We start from the raw sequence: 12,284 nt of genomic DNA on the forward strand, positions 1-12,284 counted from the left end.
TCTACATGAGAAACATGCTAAAGTCATGATTAAGTCCATATTTAGGTTCCTTGTCTGTGTAATACAGATAACAACACTGGCCCGCAGGTTGGCGGTGCGATCGCAGCTGCTTCATGTGAATACTGCCGTTGTGTCCTTGGGCAAGACACTTAACCCAACTCGCCCCCCAGTCTGTCTGCGTACATCTGGGGTATGAATGTGTGAGTGAATGGGTGATTGGTTCCTTGATGTAAAGTGCTTTGAGTACCTTGACGGTAGAAAAGCGATATATAAATGTGACCATTTGATGGACACGAAACGTAACATCGATTAGTTTATACCTGGCAAAACATTCCATTTCCATAGCATTTATTACGTGATTTAGTTTTTCAGGCAGAAACATTTCAAGACATAACTTCTGAGTAGTAGATCCACGGCCCTCAGGTCCGTGGTGGTCATTAGTTCCATGATTTGTTCAGTTATTAAACTCATAGATTCATAGTTTTACGCCTGTAGCTCAGTCGTGGCATTTGGGCTCTTCCACGGCATCTCGGCCCGTTCACTTCACCTACACGCGCTCTGATTGGTCTAGACGGTCACGAGCTGGGCTAGAGCGGAGCGCTAGAGCGTAGCCGAAGCTAACAGCTTAAAATGCGTTTTACAGACAACTGAAGAATCTTAAAATTGGAAAAAGTCAATGACCCATAAATAAGTAAGAATTGCCGCCATATCCGACTTTTTTGAAAGCTCTACGTCCCTGTCAGCCGAACACGAGCAGTTTTTAGTTACATTGCGCTCTAAAAAAAAGCTTTCTGGACGCACGATGCAGTACCAATGGAGTGGCCACTGGGGTAGTCTGCGACATGCTGCGGCTATCCAGATATTATAATAGATCCATGGTCGGACGGTAGGCAAATTCTTATTTTTTTTACTTTGAAGGCAAAAAAAAAAAAAAGATAAAAATGTTGCCATTTTTTGACTCGGAGTGACCACCAGGGGTCAGGCTTCAACAGTCAATGACGGAAAACGTCTCGATCAACCCGATCGGGAGACTAAATCTCACGATTTTAAGACATTTCAATAGTCCTTTTGTACGCTGCTATCCTTTATTTTGGTAGCGAAGGCGAGCGGGGGGGACACGAGGGTGCCACCATGTTTGTTGTGATGACGCTACTGGGCGTGTGTCAATCCCAGAATGCATTGCGTAAAACACCCTGACAGAGCCTGGCATGTCCTTTGGACAGTCGAGTGGCGCCGACGGAGTCAAACCAACTTGTTGAAGGCAATATGTCGTCATCTTTCCGCTGTCTGTTTTGTTACAGATTCATGTGGGGGACTGACTATGAAGACGCACATGCGTTGCGCAGTGCGTTATCTTTGCTAAAAGGATGAAAGATAGGATAACAAGCGCGATAAAAATGTTCGACACGGTGGTTTAGGGAAGTCCGGTCGGTGAGTCGGCGAAATAATTGAAAAATAAAAGAATTCAACGTTTTTTCAACGAAATGTTGATAAAAAAAATTCAGTCGGCTAGTTTCACACCAGGTCGGTCGGGTTACGGCAAACAGACATTATTCTGCTCAGCCTAAATAACTGATATTTTTTTATCTGTCTGGTCAACAACAAAAGAACCGTAGGAGCACAAAACCACTGAAAGGGTAAAAAAGAAAACAAAAGGGTTCATGCTGGAAACAGGCGTCGAACCCAAAACCTGAGGGAAAACAAACTTTTAAAAAAACCTCCCCAGTCACTCCTGACACCAATCCTCAGAAGGAACTGGATATTGACCTCATTAACTCACCACATCCCCGATGCATTCTGCAAGTATTTTCCAATTTCCCACAAATCCAATCTCCTACATTTGGCACTATGATGAGTAGATGTATTTAGTCAGAGCTTATTTACAAAAGCAGACAGCCACCATGGAAGATAAAGTCTGATGTTAAAAACAAAAAAAATAATAGCATCAGTATATTCAAATGAACAGAAATGTATCACCATGTGACCACAACCCAAACTCACATGCTGTTGTTCAGTTCTCTGTGTTTTGCATCTTCCTCAGGAGCACCTACTCTTCTCCTTGTGTTCTTAACACGTGTTTGTTACCTTCAAAAGTCGCCAGAAATTAGAACCCAGGTCTCAGTTTTCTCCTCCTGAGCTCCTCACAGATGAGGTGGAATTTTTGCCGTTGTTGATGAACCTCGAATGGAATATCTGGAGCAAAAAGACACGCTTGCCTTTGTACTGGAGGTCTCTTTTAACCCTTGCAGCCTTCACGACACGTTCCTTCACACGATCGTTAAGAAACCTCATTATCAGACCTCATGGTTTATCAGCTGCTGGTCTTGGTTTGCCCAGGAGATGTGACCCACCTAATCTTTGGGATTAGGTGGGTCAAACAATGTTTTAAAGCCACGTTTTGCAGCAGAGGTGTGGGTGCGTCATCTCAAAGAGACGCTCTCAGTTTTCTTTTTAATATAATGAGTAGAGTGACCTGAATCATCAATACATTTATATAATTTTAATATTATTCCCCTTGAAAGCTCTGATTTATAAGCGTTAACAAATATTTCAATCAAAGGATTACGGTTGTTGTTGTTGCTTTGTTTATTTTCATTTTTATAACAACTCCTTATTTGCAAATACCTATAAAAAGCCTGTTTCTCCAGGCCAAACGATTCCTTGATAAGATATTAACGTTTTTCATGTAATTTTCCTTTACAACATGGTAAAAAAAAAATTGTACCTTTTGTAATCCAGACTTCAAATCTCAAAACTGTGCTGTTAGTTGCAAAACATTCATTACAGGCCAACCCGTTTAAGATTTTAACATCTTTGTTGGGGTTATATTTTTTGATAAGTTCTTTCCATGTTGCAAGCACAGATTTTACCTTAGAGTTCTCCAGCCCGACCAAATGACTCAACCGACAAGCCTGTGCAGGAACCCCCGGGCACACCATTACTCACTGTTACAGCAATGCTCTGATTTGAGTTGAAAAAGTATTTTTTTTCATACAAGGCAAACCCTAGGCTCCATTTCCTTTTGATAGTTGTAGAGTTTTGAAAAGATATGAGGTTTTTTGCCTTGCCATACAAATCTTGAGATTGTTTTATTCCACTCGTCAAACAGCTGGTTGGGGATGGAGAGACTGGAGGTAGAGAAATCTGAGCTAAACATTAATTTTTATGGTTTCAATCCTTTGACTTAGACTTAAGTATGGGATAAGAGTCTTTTTTTCCCAAGCTAATTGTTTAAATTAGTAAAAAGAGGGATATAATTTTTGTCCATAATTGATGATAGGACAAAATTTGGAAGATATTGCATCACATTGGGGATGGAAATTCTGGTTTTATCAAATACATTAGAACATTGTCTACATAGCAGGCAATTTTATGCTCCATCCCATTGATTGCAACACCATAAATTGTTTATGATTGTCTAATATATTGGGCTCGTGGTTCCAGGTACAAAGCAAACAGGTAGAGCCATGACTCACGCCCTCGTTCCAACATCTGCGGATCATTGATTTTAAGTCTTAATGTTGGACTATTGTAAAGAGCCCCAATATTTTTTTGACTTAAATTTTGCACTTTAAATAAATAAGGCCAGCTAACAGAATCAAAAGCTTTCTCAGCAGCCAATCTAATGATCACAGCTTTGTTTTGTTGTTTTTGCATATGGTTCATTATGTTATCTTGCATCTGTAATCTGTTAATAGATACTGTCTGATCATTGAATTTGTGATTATTTGTTCCATTCTTTTGGACATAATTGAGGGGTATATACAAAAGTCCACATGCAGAATAGAAATGAGTCTATATAAGGCAGAGTCAAGTCGGTCCTTCCCTTTTTTAGGCATTAGAGATATGATGCCTTCTTTCCAGCTAGGAGGGGTCTGAGTTTTTAAAGTGTCCAGTCAAATGTTGTTGAAAGCAAAGGGACAGGTGTGTCTTTTACAGCTGTATACCACTTTGAGGTGAACCCACCACTCCTCGGAGATGTATTGGCCTTTAATCTTTTGATAGCACTTTGTATTTCCAAAACACATTGAGAGTGTCCAGAAAGGAATTTATACAAACCTTTTTTATATTTTTTTACAGGAGGATTCAAATGCATTGGTTTGGATTGCATTACTTTGCTTGTCCTGTATTAAAAAAACATTTTTTTTTTAGCTTGTTTAAATTTAATTAAATTTTTAATTTAGAAAATGCTGATCCACTCTCATATTTTTTCTCTAGCAAGGAACAAGCTACAACAATGGAATACGATGATGATGACGAGGATGACGGTGATGACAATGGTGATGATGAAGATGATGATGACAGATCGATTAGAGTTGGCAGGGTAGAGACTCAGGATGGGGGCTCTGTCTTTAGATGCTGATGTGTTAAGGTGAAGACGAAATAAACATGGGGTGGGAGGGTGGGGTTGAGAGAGCCTTAGAGACAACCTTAAATGCTGAGATAAGCGTGTATAAATTGGGCTTGTGGGTAATTAGAGGTGTGGTTAAAAGAGTGGAGGAAGGGTTGCAGGAGGAGGAGTTAAGGCGTTGTCCAGCTCCTGAACCTCAAACAAAGATTAACAATCAAATCAAATCAATTTATTTTTGTAAGGCCCAAAATCACAACAACAGTTGCCTCTGAGGGCCACAGGGAGAAATGAATCAACAATGTCTGTGGTGGCGATGGAGTCAGACAATGTCTGTGTAATCATCACAATCATTAACTACATTTCACTAGCAAGAACCACGCCACAACAATGGAATACTGGGGAATATTAAGTGATAATAGTGTTGATGCCGATGATGCCGATGATGACGATCATCACACTGGGGCAAACACAAGAGGGGAGTTGCAATATTGATTTCAAACCAAATAGCTTTTGAACACAGTTTTGAATGTAAAGATAAAGAGGGCAGATATGTACTGGTTAAAGGAACTGTCAATGGAAAGGTTTCAACCTACATTAGACGTGTCGAGCTCAAGAGGCACTATAGGAACAATAAATAAGAAGTTCCGTGTCTTACTACAGATTGACATCTGGAGGGAGATGCCACTACACACATTTTTCTAATCCACATTCAATCTACTCCATCCTTATCTTCAGTAAAGACTTAAGTGACTTCGCTCCTGTCTACATTACATTAGATTAAGAGAAAAGACAAAAAACACACTATTGAGGTTCAATGCCAGCCTGCTTGATGACCCTTTGTTTAAGGAAATAATGTCAAAGGACAAGACTTATCTGGAGGAAAATGATATTGGGTAAACTCCCCCGCCCATCCTCTGGGATGTTTGTAAAGCAGTTTTGAGAGGAAAGATTATAGCCAGCAACAGAAGGGAGAAAAAGCTAAATGATCTGCAATAAAAATAAAAATCAGTGGTCATCTGACAGTTCCAGACTCTAGAACAAGGGGTGAGGCAGGGCTGTGCCTGGTCCCTCCTTCCATTCGCTCAGTTTATTAGACATTTTTTTAAAAATAATTACGGTGTCACAATTAATGGGATGGAACATAAAATTGCCTGCTACGCAGATGACGCTCTATTATATTTGACCAAACTAGAAATTTCCACACCTTTCCATATTTGATGCATTTGATTCAAATGTCTGGATGCAAATTAAACGTACAAAAAAACTTTAGAAAGACATTTTAATGGCAAACATAATCTCTTTGGGTACTCCATAGAAATCGATCCACATTTGAGAAAGATCATAACCATCTTTTTACTGCAATAAAAAAGATCTTGAACAAAAGTAAAGGTAATAAGTAAAAGGATTTAAACTATTGTGACACGAGCGGTAGAAAGAAGTTCTAAAATAACGGAACCAACAACACCACCCAGGGAATGAGGCCCTGGGGCCACAAGTAAAGCTACGCATGAACTCAAATAAGCCAGCGCTAGGTCTGGACAATAAAGAGAGGTGGATTTATAACAATAATTTGTTTTATTTAAACATTACAAGAGTTAAAAATAGGCATAGTTAAAGCGATTTGAAATTCTAATATTAGACAAATGTAAATGAAAGGGTTCAGCACACATGTATAGCAAATTATACAAAATTAAAACAAACAGCAATAAAAAACACTACAAGCCATGCGAAATAAGCAAACAAAATCAGGCAAAGCAACAAAATAAATGACAAATGACAAAATAACATACATGCAACACACAGGCGGGATTTACCCAGATTGAAGTTGGGCCTACACAGCAACCATTTATTTGTAAAACCCGTTTTTGTTTAAAGTGCGTTGTGCCTGAGCCCGTGCATTTATATAAAGTCCAATTTTGATCACAGAGGTTTGTCAACAGCAAGAGGCGGATGTCCAATAGAACGGAACAAAACAACGGCCTCCTCACAGGAGGTGGCGGCCTGAAGAGAGACACCCCGGGCGGTCCTGGAGGCAGTGCGTATTAGACCCGGTGTAAACTGTTGGCTTCTTACCTGCCGGCAGAAGAGCGCGCGCCCACGGGCAGCAAAAGGGGGAAGAGCCGCAGAGGACCGCGGCGTAATCCCGACAGTCCAGGGTCAGTGGCAGAATGTAAAATCAGCCGCGGCCCAAAGATCAACGCGCATGCGGGACAACGAGCGTACTTGTCCCGAGGAGAGCCCCGAAACCACACAGCGTGCCCAAGGCACACCCCCCTAACACTAAGGGCTGCGGGCCAGGCTGCGGGCCAGGCTGCGGGCCAGGCTGCGGGCCAGGCTGCGGGCCAGGCTGCGGGCCAGGCTGCGGGCCAGGCTGCGGGCCAGGCTGCGGGCCAGGCTGCGGGCCAGGCTGCGGGCCAGGCTGCGGGCCAGGCTGCGGGCCAGGCTGGGACAGCTTTAACGGTAGACGCGGTTAAAATGGTCCAGGAAACTCGACAAGCCAGGAAACGTGGGGACTAACCTGATTAGACCGATTGATGTGGACGCGAGTTGGGAGAAGTTTGGCCCAAATCTGCTCCAGCTGTGGCACACCACGCTGCCACCGCAAAGCCCACTCGAGACAGAGGTGTGAGTGCGCGTGCGGCGCGTGCGGCGCGTGCGGTGCGTGCGGTGCGTGCGGTGCGAAGCGTGTACTCACGTTTGAAGGTAGCGTTCACCTCGCCCCCCAAAGAAACCTAAAGGTGTCACCACCTTGGCTTATCACACTATACAGTAAAAAAAAAATTCTGCCCAGATTTCTCTATCTGTTATAGATCTCTTTATCTTCCAGTTTCCATCCACAACTGGCTGTTTTATGAGAATAAAACAATCTCAAGATTAGATTTGTAATGCAAGGAAAAATACTCTGTATCCAATTTCCAATTAAAGCCGCAAGCGGCATCCAACGGCCCTCGCGGGCCGCCGGCCTTCCGACTCTGCGCTTTCGACTTGATAAAGATGGCGCCCTTATTGTGTTGAATTAAAAAAGAACTTGACAGACGGCGACACATTGGACATGGCCAATCCAGTGCAAATGAACACAAGTGTCAGTCAAATTTGCTGCGCCGCCGCACAGAGACCGTAGCACTTGGAATAAAAGTATGGATAACTTTTGATGCCCCGCTTGTGTAAATGATATTTCCCAAAGTAAAGCTTGATCGAGCTATTGCCCACGGAGGAGTTTGTTAAAGTGTGAAGCGTAAATGTGAACATTTCAAGGATTTGGCGTTTTTCCCATTTGTGACAGTATATTTGCAGCTCCACGGCACAGAGACCGTACCACTTAAAATCAAAATATGACTAACTTTTGATGCCCCGTTTGTGAAGATGATTTTCCCAAATATGGGCTTGATCGGGCAATCGCCCTAGGAGGAGTTTGTTAAAGTGTGAAGCGTAAAAATGTGGTGATTTGAGCGATTCTACAATTTTCCCATAAGGATAACATGGGATGTTTCTGTCAACGCTTCGGTTACGCCGTACAAAATATGACTTTGGCTCTCATACTTTTATGATCAGGATGGCAAATTAGAATTTTGTTCAAAATATCATGTCATTTGGAAAAACTCTATTGTTTATAGGCCACTCTGAAGGCCAAATAGTCAGAATTCTGGGAAATGTTTGCGGCTCCGTCGCACAGAGACCGTAAAAGTTATCCTTAAAATTTGGATAACTTTAGATGCCCCACTTGTCTAGAGGACGTACACCGATTTTGAGGTTGGTGGGCAAAACGCACTAGGAGGAGTTCGTTAAAGTGTGAAACATAAAAATGTGGATATTTGAGAGATTTTGCGGTTTTCCCATAGGGATAACATGGGAGGTTTCTGTCATCGCTACGACTACGCCGTAAAAATTAAGGCATTTGTCTGATTGGCTTTTTTGATCGGGACGCCAAAATAGAATTTTGGGTAAAGTTTAGAACATTTTGGTAAAACTAATTTTTGACCTTCAATGTTAATTTCAAGGTCACTCTGTAGGGGGCGCTATCGCGCCCATTTAAATTTTGTCATCATAAACTGGTCCAAACAAGAAAGTTTAACAACTGATTCAAATTTGGTCCTAATCGGACTCGTTTTGATCAAATGGGAGCAATTTTTAGATCTGCAATATTCCAAAATAAGTTGTCCAACTTTGCGGCTGCGCCGCACACAGACCGTAAAAGGTATCTCAAAAGATTGGATAACTTTAGATGCCCCACTTGTCCAGAGGACGTACGCCGATTTTGAAGTCGGTGGGCAAAACGCCCTAGGAGGAGTTCGTCAAAATTTGACGTGAACAAAATGGCTAACACAGCGTGTGTTCATTTTCAAAGGAAGATGGCGGCCATAGGGTAAGTCTGGGGGCGTGGTCACAATGATTTTTTTTTTTTGTCCTCACGAGATGAATGCGTGTCCCGAATTTCGTAGCTTTACGCCAAAGTTGACCTCGGGGCGTCTCCCATAGGCGCAATGTATTTTGACTTTTGTCGGTGGCGCTGTCGCGCCATTTTTTGACGAAAAAAAAAATGGCCCTGAAAAAATCTAATTTTTCGCCGATTCTGAATTTTGGGCAAAGTTTGGTGAGTTTTTGAGCATGTTCAGGGGGTCAAATTAGAGCTCAAAAAGCAGAAGAACAAGAAAAATAATAAAAAAAAAAAAAATAATATTTTTAGCAAAAACAATATAGCCGTTTCCACTATAACAACAAATTATACATCGTTTGAAAGCTCTAAGCCTTCCCGATGCCGCCATGGGGTGGAATCATCATTACGAGCGCTTACGCGCTCGTCACTCCCTATTCCGTCGGGATGCCCCGCCCACTCCGCATAGACTTCCATTGATTTGAGTAGATACAAGCATGGCCCATGCCTGTGGCATGGATTCTCGCGTACGGGACGATGCCAGGAGGGTTTTTGGAGGAATGCAGCGCTTCGCGCTGCTGTTGTCAACAATTAGTGAATGGGCTACGCCCATTCACTAATTGTTGACTATTTCTGTCATAGCAGGAGTAAGTATGCATGATCCATGCCTTCGGCATGGGCTAGTTCACTGTACTTGCCAGGGGCAACGGGGTACCAAACATGCGGGCTGCGCCCGCATGTTTGGTCAGACAGTTGCAACGCTGCCTTCGGCAGCGTTGCGGGAGCAATAGGCCCTCCGCCCTGCTGGGGCTCGGGCCTAATTATCAAAAGAGAAAGTAGGCTCAGGCTCATCTTGTCTGAAAATGACTTTATTTCAGCTCATATCAGAGCTTTGCTGCACTGTGTGATCCAGAATAGTGGTGCTGTGTGGGGTTCCTGTAGTAGAGGTTTTACTGGCAAATGACAAACGGTTGAGTAATTTGGAGGAAATAGAGAACGTGAAATCTTTGCTTACAACATGGAAGGAGCAAATCAAAACATTACATACCTAATAACACAGATATAATAGCTCAAGATCTGAAGCTATTTTACTCAAGAAGTCTGGACAACAAAAGGTATAAAGGTCTTTTACCAAGTTGTAAAGGAGAATCATTTGAAAAGATGTGATATGTTGAAAGGCTTTGAGAAAGAGGACCTACCGCTATATATGTATTTACATTAAAAAAAATACTTTTCTAGTATAGAGTTTTTATAACCAAGAACCAAGAGTAATGACCTCCAGAGCCCATTGATTGAAATCTTTTTTAAAGCCTATAAAACAGAACTTTCAAGGGGAATAATATCTAAATTATACAAATGTATTAACAAGTTGGGCAGCCACTCTTCTAATTACATATACAAGGAAAGATCTAAAAGAGAGGGAGACTTTGTTCTGACTGACGTACATCTCAGTGGAGAACCACAAGGTCACATGTTTGGAGGGAATTCTAACTTAAAGTTCTGCATCTTACTGAGTCTGATTCCTCTCTTTTATTGGAGACATAAAAAGACTTGACACGGGCAACTTTTGCCGCTGTTGGCACTGTTGCCGGGCTGAGCCTCGCAGCAGCGGGAGGCCCACAGCCCTGCAGGAGCATCTTACGACCCTCTGAAGTCCTCCCCAAATCCACGCCCCAATATAGTCCACCTCATCCCGCTCGGCTCCGAGCAGAGCGTGTCTGTGAAAGAAACGTAATGATGAATGAAGCGCACGTGAGTTGAAGCGCGTGCGTGCTCTCGCGGCGGGGGGCACATTGTGTTTTTACTGTGTTTCAGAGCGGGCCTCACGCTTCCCTCTGATTGGCCAGAGGCCTGCAGCGGCACGCTTCTGACGCCCGCCCTGCGTGCACCCCTCCGCGGACCCCTCCGCGGCACGAGAGCTCATTCATCTGAGCTTTCGTCTGGGTTTAGGATTTGTGAGGAGGGGCTGCACACGGGTCTGCAGGGGGTATACGAGGGTCTGTGGGGCTGGGGTTGGGGGCGTGCCCGTCTCTGTCGCACATATAAGCGGGATGAGGCCGGACGTGTGCCAGAACCACAGGCACGAGCAGCCCACGAGCTCAGCACTGATCCAAGCGCGTGCCTCTGGAACCAGAGCCGACTCACGAGACTCACACAAGAGCTGCACGAGCGCAGAGTCTTGCCAAACGAGTCCCGCACACTGAGCCCGTCTGTGACCGGCACTTCGGGCTAGACACCCTCGCTTTTGACCCGGCCCGTCCTTATCTCTCCACTGGCCTGTCCTAACCTCTCTACCGGCCTGTTTCCATCTCTGCTCCTCTGAAGATGGAGCCTGTGTTTGACCTGGACAGCAGCAGCTGTGACATGTTCCCGCACTCTGACGTGGAGGAGGCGCGCGTGGAGCTCGGGCAGCAGAAGAAGCGGCGGCGGGGGCGCGCACGTGGTGAGGTGCAGGTGCACGGAGTTAGGAAGAATCGCAGACTCAAAGCCAATGACCGCGAGCGCAACCGCATGCACAACCTGAACGACGCGCTGGACGAGCTCCGCCGCGTGCTGCCCGCATTCCCTGACGAGACCAAACTCACCAAGATCGAGACTCTGCGCTTTGCGCACAACTACATCTGGGCTCTTTCCGAGACGATCCGCATCGCGGACCTTCACCCGGGCGCTCCTCAACAGCCGGCCAGCCCAGCCTGGAGCTCCGGCTCACCCTGCTCCTCCCGCCGCTCCGGCTCCTCTGTCTCCAGCTCCCCGTCCTACTGCTCCAGCCCCGGGAGCAGCCCTGCGCACGATGAATACAGCCTGGCGGCTTTTGGCTTCGGCTCGGGCCTGTTCTGAGAGAAGGCCCCATGAGAAGGCCCTGACTGCGGCCTGCTGAACTCATGTCCGCTCACAGGCTCTCCCCCGGCCTCATAGTGTGGATCACACGTTTGCCTTACTCAGACTGCCTTGATTGTAGCTCCAGTCCCGTCAACTTATTTTATAATTATTTTATTTTACCAGAGCCGTGCACTTTGCCCTCTTTAGATTGGCCCTTCAGTTTGTCTTTAATTTATTATATTTTATGTTGATTTAACGGTGCTTGACGCATGTGGAATATCTGTAATGTACATAAATAGAGTCTATTTTATTTAGTCTACTGTCACTTTTCTACAAATAAATCTAACTTTTTTATAACATGTGACTTCTGGTGCTCTTTCTCAAGAATTGATGGTGTTAAAAGGTCATAAAAGTTAGAGTTGGCCTGTGGGAGCATAACAACTTAGAGAGAATGACCCGCTTCTTTGTGCATAGCGGCTCACGAGAGTTTAATGTGATTGTGATTTGTGCGCGTGGGTACGCGCGCTGGGGCCTGCTGCGGTGCATTGTGGAACGGCGAGGCGGCAGGACACACACAGATGCGGGACAAAGCGCGCACCGAGCATGAATAACTCCTGAAGGAGCAGGTGAAAAGGGATCGTCTATTGTACCAGGGCACTGAAAGTGAATGCGTGAGTGGAGTTTCACTCGAACAGAATCAGCCCTCAGACCCAGTAGTGCTGAAGACAATTGACTATCAGG

At 44.5% G+C, this 12,284-nt stretch overlaps 1 protein-coding gene across 1 annotated transcript; it reads left to right on the forward strand.

Annotated features, from left to right (window-relative positions):
• Positions 1-11,023: 11,023 nt before the first annotated feature.
• On the forward strand, positions 11,024-11,591 carry neurog1 (neurogenin 1). Its single transcript, XM_072459611.1, has one exon. It carries the CDS (start codon positions 11,049-11,051, stop codon positions 11,559-11,561), a length of 513 nt encoding a protein of 170 aa, XP_072315712.1. The 5' UTR covers positions 11,024-11,048; the 3' UTR covers positions 11,562-11,591.
• Positions 11,592-12,284: the final 693 nt, after the last annotated feature.

The sequence above is a fragment of the Eucyclogobius newberryi genome, unplaced genomic scaffold (genome assembly GCF_026437365.1).
Source record: "Eucyclogobius newberryi isolate DKJ021-1_F unplaced genomic scaffold, fEucNew1.0.hap1 SCAF_24, whole genome shotgun sequence".
Classification (NCBI taxonomy): domain Eukaryota; kingdom Metazoa; phylum Chordata; class Actinopteri; order Gobiiformes; family Gobiidae; genus Eucyclogobius; species Eucyclogobius newberryi.

Coding starts and splice junctions, on each gene's coding strand:
- neurog1 (XM_072459611.1), top strand. CDS start 11,049: ATGGAGCCTGTGTTTGACCTGGACAGCAGCAGCTGTGACATGTTCCCG.